Raw genomic sequence first — 15,779 nt, 5'->3', positions numbered from 1 at the left:
GTGGAGAGGTTGGAATGGAAGATACAGATTCTGTGGACAGGTGTCCACTGACATTAGGACATTAGGAGTACTTTCTTAAAGTGACAGGACTATTATGGGCACATAACCAATCTGTGGTAGGCAGACTCTTGCTGGTTGGTGGGGGATCAAATACTTATTTCACTCGATCAAATGCTAATCAATTTATAACCTATATATAATGTGTTTTTTCTGGATTGTTTGGTTGATATTCTGTCTCTATCCGTTAAAATAAACCTTCCATAAAAATTATAGACCCTCCCTTCACTTATTTTCTCCACTGTATAGCATGGTTGTGTTGTGTGAATTAAGTTTTAAATGCTACAACAAAAATCATTGCAATTTGTACTGTTACTGTTATATTTTCAGATCATCATTTATTCATTTACAAAATGTAATTCTCAAATGTAACATCGACAACACCTAAATCTCTTATAAAATAAAACTCTTGACATGATAATGATCATAATGTGGCTTTTGTTATAATTTTCATCATCATTCTTATATCATTATTATATGGTATGACTTAATAACACGTGTCTGTCTTTATATAATGAATTATAAACTGGAAAAAACCACAAATATGGTAGATAAACCAGTGAATATGGAAACTACCAGCTCTTAGTATTCATCATAATACACCAAGTTCTACACACACACACACACACACACACACACACACACACACACACACACACACACACACACACACACACACATTTAGTCAATTCTTTGTGATGTTCTTCATCACAACTGTGCTGAATGACTAATGTAAATGTATTGGCAAAACATGTCTTCACATTTTATGAACTGATTATTTGAACATTTTAATAGACTGTTGACCATCTTGTTTGCTAGCATTTATATAACATAATATAGCATTCTCATAATTGCACTTCTTTCTCAGTCATGCCACACTGTGAACTGTTGAAGAGCTGTAGGAGTTCGTCCACTAGGAGGCAGCGTTCCTTTTTGTTTTAACTCGAAACAAAATGCGCTTAAATCATGTTGTTCACACCCCTCAGTTTATCAACAAAGGATTTCATGCGTTTGCCCAGAATGTCTTCTGTTGCACATTTCCATGCATGCACGAGTGTATTATGGTTCATAGTATGAACTGGCTAATGTTGATCAATAAGAAAACAACTAGCTGATATGTGTAATGTGTTGTGTTTATCAGAAGATTCTGAGCTTCGGGATGCTGTACTCTTGATCATTTTCTTTTGATATTCTGAGGTGGGGGAGGGGGAGGGGGTCTGGCATTACTGTATTTCTTAATTCAAATAGGTGCTTAGTGCAAATAACATGCTAAATATGGAGAAATGCTGCTTTTGAATGGACTTTTTCACATTAGAGATGATACAGCTTTTTATGGATCCTAGAAATAAGTTTTTTTTAATGGAAATTATTTCCCTTGATATAGCATGTTTTAAGACCAGTAGAGCCTTGTTCAGGTGTGTTTAATTAGGGTTGGAGCTAAACTCTGCAGGACAGTGGCCCTCCAGGACCGAAGTTGCCTATCCCTGACATAGGCTATTCATTATATTTTTACTTAACTTGTTGTCTTAATTGTTTAAAGGGATCCTATAATGCCCTTTTCACAAGATGTAAAATAAGTCTATGATGTCCCCAGAGTGTGTGAAGTTTTAGCTCAAAATACCTCACAGGTATTTTTATAGCATGTTAAAATTGTCACTTTTTGAGGGTCCCTTTAAATGCAAATGAGCTGCTGCTCCCGGCAGAGGGGGCGGAGCTTCAACACAACAGCTTGTGTGTGTTATCAGCTCCGATTACCTCACACAGACATGCACTGAAAATTTTTAAGACTCAAGAAGTGACAACATGTAGAATGCAACAGGACATTTCTGGATGGTTATGAATTTATGTAGCTGATGTGGAGTTAACTATCTTCTAATAATTGATTAGCAATTTAGCATATTCTGTCATGATAATCTATAAATCGCGTTCCCGGAGGTGGGGTTAAATATAAATGTTAGGGTTAGTGATGTCACTAACCCGTGAAGAAGCACATTGTAGTCCTATACCAGCCATTTGTGTTAGTCCTAAAAAAGCGATTTCTGTAAAATAAAATATGCTTTGCTTTGAACTTTCAGTGTCTAAACTTTGCAGATGTTGTTTATGCTCAAACAGCAACATTATAAACTCACTAAAGTTAAAAAAGATATAAGATTAAAAACATCATAATATAAGCGTATGGTGAGGATCATGAGGCCAACCAGTAAAATCAGAACACAATATGTTTATTGCAGGAAGTATTGTATGTACATGCTATCACAAAGAAGCACACAATATATATTTACAGTAGAAATGTTCCAGGGTGGATCACTATTGAGCATAACAACTGCATAATACTGAAGTTATGAATATATCTTTGCTTTGAGATATTCAATAGACTCACAACACTCCTGCTGATTAGGAATTTCATGTGCAGTAAAAAGACAGACCTACTTACTGTCATGCAAGAGCATGTGATTTTGTAAACACTGATGCAACAATCACCAATAGGGTGACATCACTTAATAGTTGATACTGATACAAATCACAACAGAACAGAAGAAGGTTTCTGTAAAATGGAAAAACAATTCTGTACCGACAACAATGCAACAGATAGGTGTGCCCATGCAATGATCAAACAAATGCTTTGAACTGTAGTTCGCTGTCAATATTCAACATAGATTTAAAAGGTTTTACTTGCATTCATGCAGTTTACTGAAGAAAATGCTTTACAGAGAATGATGAAACAATTGATTTAAATCACAAACTGCTGGTGTACAGTTGTCTGGTCTTTACCATTCATTGGGTATATTTTATAAAATAAAAGATTGTTGAAAACATTGTAGGGCATTTTTATAAGACAGATCTTATAATTGTCCATCACTCTCACTTCAAGTGGGCACTAGGTGAATATTGTTATTCATAAAAGTTGTAAATAAATGTTTAGTATATTTTAGTAATTTACAATAAATTTTAAAACATAGGCAAGAATGGGGTAAGACGAGCCAGTTTTCATACATCAGGACATCTAATAATAATTTATATTATGAGAGCATTTCTAACATAAGGCCATTGAAAGATGATCTCTTACAAGCTCAACTTGCCTTAAAGCAATTTCCCCCCACAAAGTAGTAAGTATTTCAATGTTAATATTTAGCCAATTTACTGATGTACATCAACCAAGTCCACAACATGTATGATATGCAGCAGAGACAGGGGCTATGCAGGGGCTAGTCGCCACATGGGAACATTGCAAGGACTAGATTTTAAATCAGTTACACACATGCTTGTTTTCTGGTAAAATGTTGGTTTCAAATACCTGTAGTTCAAAATTGTATCAAGTTATTTGTATATGAGAGTGGAGATATACCATGAAGCCTATACAATGATGTCTATACAGTAATTATAACTACAAATTGACCTTCAAAATTTATGAATAATAAGCCTGCCCTGAGAATTATTTACTGGAGTAAAAAGGGTGACAGCTAGGGTTATGATTGTGTGCTCAATTCCATCACGAAAAGCCAAATATTATACCTTAAAATATACTGCATAAAAATAGCAGATTCCTAGATACAGGAGGTGTCTCATCTTACCCCACTCTTTCCGACTGTGCCTTGTGAAGGTATTCAAACCCTAAAAACGAATTCTGTCATTTGCAAGAATTCAAAAAATTCAAAAATTCAAAAAAAATTCAAAAACATTATTATTAAAAAGAATAGAGAGAACCATGAAATAGTTTTTCATTTAATATAATATATATCATTATTTAGTCTGTTTTCACATGACACTCAAGTCTTTACTGAAAAAAACATCCTTCAAAGAGATTGATAGCATTATTTAGGGGCTGAACTTTTCTACACAGTGTCTCAGTAGTCTGGAAGTGTAGTTTCCACTTCCTGATAACTGAACAAAAAGTGTATCCATTGTATACATCCATTGTATTATTAAAATAAAACACCTTTTCTTTTTTTAAACTGTCCTTCCGAAAAAGAAAAAAAAGTCTGGAAACACTAAAATAGAATGAAATAAATGTCACATAAAAATTATTGATATAAATGAATACATAAAAATATCAAGCTTGAAACTGAAAATGAAAGGGGTTTGAACACTTTTGCAAGGCACTGTAGGTTAATTTCAATTGAAAACCATTTGCAAATTTATTAATTTTTTTTGTAGATGAAATTTTACATTTTACATTAACAAGCATTGAAAACTTTAAGTAAATAAGTGCAAACATAAGGCTAAAGGCCTGTGCACACCAAGAACAATAACTACAACAATAACTGTAAAGTTTGAATCATTGTTCAAATTCTATAAGAATATCAAAGACCACACCACAGCTATAACATTAACGACAGAGGAATGATATAATTTGTATCACTTTAAGACTTTTTTTTTTTTCCCAGCTGATGAACGATACAAAATTGTCAGAATCCACCCGACTTTAAGGAGCTTGAGTATTTAAAGCGTCAGACGACATAATTGCAGCACTCGCTTATAGTATACAGAATGTTATCATTAGGTGTTGGTGTGGAAGCCAATTATTATTACAGTTAACTTTCTTGGTGTGAACAGGCCTTTCAAATATGGAATCTGCCATCTCAGAAATCCTACTGGAGTGGTCTAGTTTTGTGAGTATTGTGTCAGGCACTATTCCCTGACAACTTCTCATCAAAGTCCCATGGACAAACTTCAGCCATGTTGAGGTAAGAGGACGGTGTTTGTGTTGTGTGGTTCTCAGTTGTTGGAGTGTGTTTATCATTTGAGGTAACACTTGGCAATGGCTCTGTCTCCCAGGGGCAAACCTCAGGACGTTTACTGCTGCTGATGGCGGTGTCTCTAGTAGAGCTCCTTCTCCTGCCAGATGCCACCATAGCAGCTTGGTCTCCCTCTGATGATTGGCTTGTGCGTCGTTTCTCAGAAGGTTTGCTTGAGGAGCTCCTCCGCTCCTTGCTCTTGGAACTTCGTTTATCATCCTCTTTATCCTTAGCTTTCTCTTTGGAAGAGCAGGATCCTTTTCTTTTCGAGCAAGAATCTCTTCTCTTTGAATGGTGTGTGGGGCTGGAAGTCTTGTCCTTGTTGGGGGACAGAGGGGGATCATAATCCCAAGGGCAGATATCCACCATGAGAGCTGGAGGCTGCAAAAGGCTTCCTGTGGACTTTGAGATATCTGAGAGGACCATCCTGGGCTTTCCATCTGTGGGTGTGACACTTTTCTTGCGTCTTGTTCTCTCAGGGGACAGTCCTACAGGCTCCATTTGTTGGCCAGATGGATCTTCGAAGTTCCATGGACTAGCGTCTTTGTGGGCAGTGAGGTTGAGAGGTGATTTAGGCTTCCTCCCTTCATCCCTGTCCCCAGTCTTATCTCTGGAGCGACGGCGATTTGATGGAGATTGGCCCAAACCTTTTTGTTTGTGTTGAGACTTGTGTCCAGTTTTTGCACTGCTCCCATGGATCGTGGTGGTTTCAGAGGGGGCAATGGAAACATGCTTTTGGGCCCTCCCCTCCGATGGAGTGGGTAAATCCTCCACTTCCCAGGGGCACACCTCAGAGAGGTCGTAGAGGTCCTTGCTCTTCCCTGGTTCAGAACAAATGGAGGGCTGACTGCCGCTCACCTGCTGCTTCATGATGCCCATCTTACTAGGCGTTTTGGTGTACTCAACCGACTGGCTGATGATCATTTTTGGAAAACACTCAGGGGATTCATTGACTTCTGAAAGCGCTGTGCTATCCCTTGCTTTAAGACCCTTTTTACTGGCATCTTCCACACTGTGAGTCTTCCCCGCAATGCCCAGTGTCCTTTCTTTGGCGTTAGTAATGACAGACAGTGACTTCTGTAACATAGAGGTCCGAAGTTGTGCAGACTTTTTTTCTGGTGCTAAATTATGTGCACTGGCGGACTTGCACACTAAGGGCACTGACTCAGTAGATTCAGCTAACTCAACCTTTGGCACCTCATGGTTCTTCTTGTTGGACCTCCGGCCCATCAAGGTGTCAAGCAGAGAAGCCTCAGTAGAAGAGTTCTCCATTTTATCTTCAGGCACCCCATTGGTTTCCCCACCTTGATCATGTGTATGGTCATAGCTATGAGATCTCTTCAGTGAGAACATCTTGCTCTTCAGGGATTCTTCCCTTGACTTCCCAGAGTGAGACGGGTCAAAGGGGTTTCTCCTCAGTGTGCTTCTGTTACTCCCATGGTCACTTCCATCTCGATCTTCTCGGCTATACTGGCGACTCACCGTCTCAGGTATTTCTGTGATACGGCGCATAAGTGTCCGTCCAAGTCCCCTCTTGGAACTGCGTTTTTTCTGTAAGTGAGGGTTATTAGCCAGCATCTTCTTTCTTTTATAGATCTCCAGTTGGGAATAGAGTTTCTTGAGCTCCTCCTGACAAAGGCAAAGAACACACACACACAAAAAACGACATAATCAACATTTTCCTACTTGCATCACTTGTAGAAAAACAACTTAATTAAAATATGTATTAAAGGGAGAGTTCACCCAAAAATGAAAATTACCCCTCAAGCCATGCTAGGTGTATATGATTTTCTTCTTTCAGACGATTACAATTGGAGATATATTAAAAAATATCCTGGCTCTTCCAAGTTTTATAATGGCAGTGAATAGGAGACCAGATTTAGATGTGCATCCATCCATACGGCTATGGGGGGTTAATAAAGGCCTTTTGTAACAAAGCGATGCGTTTGTATAAAAAAAAAAAAAAAAACATATTTAAAACATTTTAAAAACTAAAATAACTAGCTTCCGACAGACGGCCGTACGCATCGATGACGTATTGACGAAAGCAAAAGTGCAGAGGATAGTACAAAATAAAACATGGTTACGAATTAGTCTAAACAAGTCTAAAACAAGAATTTTTGTCTGAGGACTTCGATATAAGAGAAGAGGATCTTGAGTTTTTTGCCCAGACCCATTTCTTTAAACTGTGAGAGGCGTCAAAACTTACGATACTCCTACATACTACTTCATACATCACGTCAGGGGTTACTCTTTTGGTGTAAGTCAACTTGCGTAGGCCGTCTGCCAGAAGCTAGTTATTTTAGTCTATAAAGTTTTAAATATGGATATTTTTGCTCCAGAAAGCCTTTATTATCCCCCTGGAGCTGTATGGATTACTTTTATGATGGACGGATGCACTTTTTTGGACTTCAAAATCGGGACCGCCATTCACTACCATAAAGCTTATAAAGCTTGGAAGAGCAATGATATTTTTAAATATAACTCCGACTGTGTTTGTCTGAAAGAAGATATACACCTATGGCTTGAGGGTGAGTAAATCATGGGATAATTTTCATTTTTATGTGAACTATCCCTTTAAGTGAAAAAGATTTTATTTGGGTGTTTTTGCCTTTATTAGATAGTATAGTAGAAAGTGAACAGGAAGTAAAGAGGAAAACAGGATTGGAAAGGGCCAAGAGCTGGGGTTCGAACTCCAGTCACCCTGATCACAACATAATCGGCTCCAACAATACTTGAAAGTTCCCATAAAACATGGAAACCCAACATGTGTGTGTAAATGATCAAGGGCCAGTAAAGAGGTCTTACCCTAATGTCTTCAGGGTCCAGACTGTGCTCACTCCAGGCTGATGTTATGCTGCTGTTCAGGCAGGAGCCTGAGTGACCCATATCCAGCTCTTCTTCATAAGCCTCTGTGGCAATATCCTCCCGGGTATGAGTTCCAGTAAACAAGAACTGCAGTGAAGGATGAAACAAACTATGAATATTTCATTAAAAACATAACCACAAGAAGTTCAATAGATTTCTATTCTATAGATTTAAGGACAAGGATAATAATCACCTTTGGAATGAGAAGTAATCCCAGAGTAACTGTCACTGTCAGGTGCGTATGGACGAAAAATAATATTAGCATCCAGTCTGGATGCAGCCCAGTGCCAAGCGAGAACCTGTAGATGAGACAAATGCTTGTTAAAGGTGCCAAAAAGGATTTTTGACATTTCTTGACTTTCACTTCAACTCCAACCATACCTAGGCTGTTCCCCTGACTTTTTATTTTATTTATTTTTTATGGCAGATCAAAGCTAAATGGAGGAACATTTTAGGATCTGGAGCAAATATCACAATATAGAGCTTCAAACAGCATAATGAGGGCAATTGTAATTGAATGTGGCATGGCATCTAAGGGTTTGTTAGGTTTATTTAAATGCTGTTTAGTCAACAGGGTTAAGTATCCTGGTAATGTTGTAGGGGTAATGGAGGTCACCGCTCCTCAGTTACGCAAAGAGTAATGAAATTCAGGCTCATTAATCCCACCGCCTTTCAAGGTCTGCTTTGGCAAAGCATCAAAACAGTGCATCACCACTTTTCAGACAAACAGAGCTTATCTGCTAAAACCAGCAGGGGTTGCAGACATCGGCAAAGAATGAGAGTGAGGAGAAACATATTCTATTAAAATGGCTAGGCGCTATGATACCTCCATCATAAATAATGGCAGTGTATTTTTACTCTGCAAGTATACTCTAGTGCAAAGGTTTTGACTCGTTTTGCTTCAGGACCCAGATTTCACATGCTTCAAGAGGCAGCCCAACGCTCTACCAAAAAATGTTATTGTACAAATGAAAACAAAAAATATCCTTAAAATCAAATATTTAAAAAATATTAACATTAGCTGCATAGACCCAAAAATATGCAATATTAACAACACGACATATGCTTAATATTGAAATTTTTGTAAATGGATACACATTTTAACAGACTAATGCATAAAACAACAAACACTGAGCCAAATATGTTATTAAGGTTCTGAGCATGAGAAGTGGACTGTCAATTAGCACATTAACATATCACTGCAGTGTTTATTGATGGTTTTATGCTGTTGGCAGCTAATAATTCAATGAAAAAGCATATAAGTGAAGATGCTGAATATGAGAAATGCACAGTGCATATAGATTTTTAAACATTGTTGAGCTTATACATTTTTCTGATGTAACAATTCACATGTACACTCACCTAAAGGATTATTAGGAACACCATATACTGTGTTTGACCCCCTTTCGCCTTCAGAACTGCCTTAATTCTACGTGGCATTGATTCAACAAGGTGCTGAAAGCATTCTTTAGAAATGTTGGCCCATATTGATAGGATAGCATCTTGCAGTTGATGGAGATTTGTGGGATGCACATCCAGGGCACGAAGCTCCCGTTCCACCACATCCCAAAGATGCTCTATTGGGTTGAGATTTGGTGACTGTGGGGGCCATTTTAGTACAGTGAACTCATTGTCATGTTCAAGAAACCAATTTGAAATGATTCGAGCTTTGTGACATGGTGCATTATCCTGCTGGAAGTAGCCATCAGAGGATGGGTACATGGTGGTCATAAAGGGATGGACATGGTCAGAAACAATGCTCAGGTAGGCCGTGGCATTTAAACGATGCCCAATTGGCACTAAGGGGCCTAAAGTGTGCCAAGAAAACATCCCCCACACCATTACACCACCACCACCAGCCTGCACAGTGGTAACAAGGCATGATGGATCCATGTTCTCATTCTGTTTACGCCAAATTCTGACTCTACCATCTGAATGTCTCAGCAGAAATCGAGACTCATCAGACCAGGCAACATTTTTCCAGTCTTCAACTGTCCAATTTTGGTGAGCTCGTGCAAGTTGTAGCCTCTTTTTCCTATTTGTAGTGGAGATGAGTGGTACCCGGTGGGGTCTTCTGCTGTTGTAGCCCATCCGCCTCAAGGTTGTGCGTGTTGTGGCTTCACAAATGCTTTGCTGCATACCTCGGTTGTAACGAGTGGTTATTTCAGTCAAAGTTGCTCTTCTATCAGCTTGAATCAGTCGGCCCATTCTCCTCTGACCTCTAGCATCAACAAGGCATTTTCGCCCACAGGACTGCCGCATACTGGATGTTTTTCCCTTTTCACACCATTCTTTGTAAACCCTAGAAATGGTTGTGCGTGAAAATCCCAGTAACTGAGCAGATTGTGAAATACTCAGACCGGCCCGTCTGGCACCAACAACCATGCCACGCTCAAAATTGCTTAAATCACCTTTCTTTCCCATTCTGACATTCAGTTTGGAGTTCAGGAGATTGTCTTGACCAGGACCACACCCCTAAATGCATTGAAGCAACTGCCATGTGATTGGTTGATTAGATAATTGCATTAATGAGAAATTGAACAGGTGTTCCTAATAATCCTTTAGGTGAGTGTATATGGCTATTTGTATTTTTAGATTTGCATTTAGCATTGTTTTTTTAATCATTGTTTCCCTGTTGACTGTGGCCCTATCAGAGCAGACCTATAATGCTGCATTCAAGTTCTCCTGGAAAGTTCATACTGTTGTGCTTTCAAATTACACATAAATTCCCTTCTTTCTTTTTAACTTCTTATCAAAGCAAGAAGCATTTTATATGTAACCTAACAAAACCAAATCGAAAGCAAAGAATGCACATTAGGTGGGTAATTGATGCTTTATCTGTGTATTTTATCATTCTCATGCTGCCACAGAGAAAAATGGGAAATGCAGTTTTGTACAAATCTGTTTCCTCATAAATCAGTTCAATGAGCAGAATTTGCTGGAAAGCTTGGTATTCTTAGTATACAAAAAGACTACAAACTGAATTATAGCATCAACATTCAAAATTACATTTTATTATAAAGAATACCAATTTGATTTTGTCAATAATTCTTTATTTCAAATGCTCAAAAAGTTAAAACTTTATGGTACTGCCTTTAATGAGTCAGGCATTCATTATAAATCACACAACTACATTTGAATTCAAAATAATGACAATTATTAATTCCTATAACTTATTTATTCACGGTCTCAAAATTAAATGTCTTACATAATGCAAACCTTGAAAGTTGAGTGACTGACTTGCAAAAATAATTCATTATAATTCACTGCAAAATTGTTTTTCGCTCATGGATCTCTATATAGATTATAGATATACTATATTATCTACATTACAGATAAGTGTTTCTGCTATTTTTTAAATCAACACAGCCATTCCAATGCCATCACTTGTGTATCATCTAGAATTCTAAGTTTCCCATTCTTAAATGTGACTTTGATCGTTCATTCATGTGTTCGGATCTCGTAATTACAATAATTCCAACTCCACTTGATGGGCACATTAAAGATTAAGGCAATTAATTACGACTAATTACGATGGTGTTTATATGCACTCAACCCATACACATTCATTCTGACATCACCTGAACACAACATGTGACCTATTTTTGGGTTGTGACCTACTAGTTGAGAACCACAGCTCGAGGAAAGTGTGGTCAAAGAGAGTGAAATTAAGGAGCAACGGAGCATTCTGAAAGATGGCAGAGAAGACAGGAACAGGGTGAATGGGTTTATTTTAAGCCTTAGTAGTTTTATGCACAAGCTGTCTTCAGCAGACATATTTTATGAGCCTTCTCTCAAGTGGCTTATCAGTGCTGTATTCATGATACTTGTCGTTTAGCTGAGGCCAGCTGTCTTCACCTTCTTTTTACAAGTTTAGTGCAAAGTTCTGCTGATGTGACTCAAGTTTTACATTCTAATTGGGGCCCAGAAAACGTTGTCATTTTTAGGGGGAATGGTTACACAAAACTCCTACAATTCATGTTAAACAAATTCCTTCAAATTTTGCAATTCAGTGTCACACTGAATGCCGGTTGCAGGAAAACTGGAGATATGCGTGTCTACATAGAGCCACTAATAAACCCGGTAACTTTAGCATGCCAACGGCCAAGGGGCCAGTTGTTCAAAGGTATGCTGATCGGATTTTGGTTATCGGATTGGATAAAATCTTGAAAATGGGTTGTTCAAAAGGGAAAAAGGGAATCTGAAATCAGATTAGATCATGGAATCCAATCCTAGTTTTAATCTGGATCAAACCTTCAGTTTGTGTTGTTCAAAACTTGTCAGTAGGATTTGGATAACTTTGATCCAGAAAAACAGGATTATCCTGATCCCAACAGGGGGTAGGATTTCAAGGTGGATTCCAGGAAGAAAATTTAGTAAAACTTTAAAATTGGTCAAAAATACAACATTTGTATCATGTAATATACACACTCATATTTTTATTTTGCTTTTGATTAGCTTAACTGTTAAAATAATACATTAGAAGTAGACATTAGGCTACATATTAAGCCTTCTGGTAGCCTACTGTAAAGTCAAAAAGAGATTTTGGCACCATTAAATAATCCCCAAACAGCTGTAAAAATCAAACAAAAATATTAGGCTACATTTAATTCAAAGTGTTTTATCACTGTTTATGAACTACATTGGCACAATCATAAGAGACGAACCAGTCAAAAGATTTTTGCAAGCGAACACAACGTTTTTTGGTGATCGCTATACGAAACTTTTCTGAGAGAACGCAAAAGCATACAGGTATATATCTGTATCTATATATCTATATCTATATCTATATCTATATCTCTATATCTATATCTCTATATCTCTATCTATATCTCTATATCTATATCTATATACCTATACCTATATCTATATCTATCTATATATCTATATATCTATCTATCCATCCTATCTCATATTTTTTACATGACCATGTCCCTTTGGGGGTTCCGTAGAGCACCAGTAATCCAGATTTGGTAATCGGAAAATGTTTACATCCAGATCAGGGTGATCAAATCCAATTTTGCTTTGAAAAACCGGCACAAAATGGATTACCTGATCCTGGATAGCAAAACATGGGATTTCCAAATCCAGATCATTCTGATCCAGATTAAACTTTTTTTTTGAACAACTGGCCCAATATGATAAACATTGCCATTTAAACAATACAGGACAAGGAAGTAACTGAAACTGAGGGGTTAAATACACAGGGCAAACAAAAGAGCTAATGAGGTAATTAACTAGACACACCTGAACAGACTACTCAATCAATTAGTAACCAGGGAAACAAACAGGCAGGGAAGGGAGGAGAACAGAACCAATTAACAAACTAACAGCAAACACTAGAACATATATCAAACAGAATACAAAACCTGAAAAGCAGACTCAGGGCGTTTTTCCACTGGGTTCGTTTGCTGCGGTCCGAACCCGAGTGCGCTAGTTCCCGGCGCCTCCCGCAGCGTTGGTCTGGTTTCACACTCAATTAATTGTATCGAACCCAGGTGCGTTTGCAGTGATCTTACGTCATCGCAAACGCAATCAAACAATGATATCGACAGTGATACGCATGCGCGGGATACTATACTTCCTGAACAAGCGCGCACCCGAGTCCGTGTTGCTTGCACATTAACGCGAACCGCGCCACGGTTCGGGAGCAACCGAGCTCAGACCACCTCCTCCAGCTAGTCTCGGGTTCGGTACTCTAGTGCGCACCCGGGTCCGATGACAGCGTTCACATTAACGATTTTTCATGCGAACCGTCCCCCGGTCCGCACTAAACTGCCAGTGTGAAAGCGCCCTTAGACTCTGAAACTCTCCATTAAAAACTGTTTACATGGAGTACTCATCAAGAAGTGCAACCATCTAAGTATTACAACAGCTCAAATGAACAGGTTTTTAATGAATAATTAATATCAGTGCTTAAACAAAAATACAAGCTTCACTTTTCTGCTTTTAAACCCTCTGGTATGTTGGCCTGGTTTACTTCTAAGTGCACTACTAAAAATGTAGAAGACATTAAATTACTGTTAGTAATAATCATTACATTCTGTCACAAATAACGTCAATAGACCTTGTGTTTAGTGTTTTGAATACTGAACATTCCTTCAAGAAGCTTTCTTAAGACTGCTGTGGTAAATATAAGTGGATGTGGGTTGGAGTTTCATAAGATGTGGGTATTATACTGTCATTCTCTAAAAAAGAAAACAGGTAATCTGTTTCTTGTGGGTGTAGTAACTGACATTTAGACACTCTTGAGGGAATGAAATGGCATGCTGTAGAGATTAGAGAATCACTTTAACGCCTTACTGAAACAACTAGAAGGAAAGGACACAGCGATACTTGTTAAATTTACTTGTTAAATTAAACAACATATATTTTAGCTGGTGATATGTTTGAAAGTGTTTTGTTGAATTTCAAGGCATTTAGCAGTTAGCCTCTGCTCTTAGATTGTTGTGTTGTTGTGTATCCTATGCTCTTGCAGAATCCTATCCTGCTTCCTCAATGCCTGATAAAAAAACAAGAATGTTATCCGAATGTCTTGCTCTAAACAGGCAAAAGTGCTGTTCTTAACTAGTTAACGTTATAGTAGGATAACAACCGGAATACATTACACGACTTCTGTCCCGATTTTCAGTCTAGATGTGTTGATGCTAGTTGCTGAAAGTCTGCAGATTTTGGGCGATCAAAGTTGACAGATTTTACAGAAAATCCTGTAGTGTATGATGGACACAGATTTCAAACATGTTTGATATTTTGAGCACATATTTAGAACACATTGTTTTCATTTTGCATTTTTAGAAACGAAGCACGTTTACGTGTGCGTTTGTTGTGTTCGGAATGACTTGAAAAATCATTGATCCTCAGTCGTTTAGTGTGATGCCCAGTTACAAAGTCAGCAAGAGTAAAATAGTGTATTCCAGCCTTAAGTTGTTAAGCATTATATGCAAGGTTTAGTAGCATAGACGAAGGTAATTCACATGCACAATCTCTCTCTCTCTCTCTTTCTCTCTCTCTCTGATTCATTCAAATAAATGTAATCTTACCAAACTGCTTTATCTCTGTGTCTGATTTATAGTGGGCAGAATGCTAGATTCAACAACCTGTAGACAAAATAACTTAATAACTGTAATTTTTAACCATTCCAGTCTCCGCTTTGAGTCGGGTGGTTCTTTACCTCCACGTGGATTATCCATGTGGATTATCCCTTACTTATGTTAGTTCCGTTCTGGTTGTTAAAGGTTTTTGGGTAGAGGTATACCACTCAAAATTGCGTTTTATGCACCGCTAATTGGTTTATTAAATGTATTAAATTGATAAGTTTCAAATTTATTTATAGACAATTTTTCACTATTATTAATACTCTTGTGTTGGATCTGGATGGCCGGTTACTTTAAAGAGATTATGAATTTATCAGGCTACTCACATGAAAACAATGAGATATAAATGTCCTTTGTGAAGCAATGTGTTTGGTATGGTATTGTTCTGATACTCTGCATAAACACTTATTCGTTGCACTTGTTGTTTGTGGCTCATTAAACATTTTTTGCATATGGGCCCTCTGCGCCACTGATGCTATACAGAGAATAATAGAACTCTTTGCACATGAAAAACCTTTTAAAAAATCAGTTTGTATTTCATTTGCATTTCAGCTGTCATGTTATTCCTCAAGTATAGTGTTGCATACCGCTCATAAAGCAGCCTGTCTCATAAATAAACATGGAAAGCATGTCATCTTAATCATGCTTCTGCTATTGCTACTCATAACTAATGCACATTGCTCACCTAATGATGTGAAATATTGCAGAGATGAGGAGTTCATTATAAATGGCGACTGCCAAGTAGCGAGGCTCGTGGAAAGCGGAGGGGACGGTCCTTACAGCATAGCACAAATAGATGCCCCACAGCAGGAACAGGAACTCCGCTAGAACAGGAACACAAGAAGACACAGCACATTGCCGTCACTAATTATTTAGTGTGTCAAGTCTGGGAATGCCAGCTGAAAAGATGTGATTTCACACAGCCTGAAAGGCTGTTTCCCCTCCCTCCCTCTTTTGCCACATCACTCAAAGTAACAAGTCAATGGTGCATGAACATCTTAAAAATAACGTTTGAGACAACAAC

General features: G+C 38.0%; 1 protein-coding gene across 1 annotated transcript in view; it reads right to left on the bottom strand.

Annotated features, from left to right (window-relative positions):
- Positions 1 to 2,272: 2,272 nt before the first annotated feature.
- gpr158b (G protein-coupled receptor 158b) overlaps positions 2,273 to 15,779 on the bottom strand; it is a 59,010-nt gene continuing 45,503 nt past the window's right edge. The window contains exons 8-11 of the mRNA XM_082172296.1: positions 15,441 to 15,579; positions 7,855 to 7,960; positions 7,602 to 7,748; positions 2,273 to 6,422 (exon numbers count right to left, since the gene is read on the bottom strand). Coding sequence (XP_082028422.1) covers positions 4,680 to 6,422; positions 7,602 to 7,748; positions 7,855 to 7,960; positions 15,441 to 15,579 — 2,135 coding nt within the window. The 3' untranslated portion in view covers positions 2,273 to 4,679. The remainder of the gene's footprint in view (positions 6,423 to 7,601; positions 7,749 to 7,854; positions 7,961 to 15,440; positions 15,580 to 15,779) is intronic.

This window comes from Leuciscus leuciscus (genome assembly GCF_965113295.1).
Source record: "Leuciscus leuciscus genome assembly, chromosome: 6".
Lineage (NCBI taxonomy): Eukaryota > Metazoa > Chordata > Actinopteri > Cypriniformes > Leuciscidae > Leuciscus > Leuciscus leuciscus.
The sequence above is the reverse complement of the archived record's forward strand: the minus strand, read 5'-3'. Positions and strand labels throughout refer to the sequence as shown.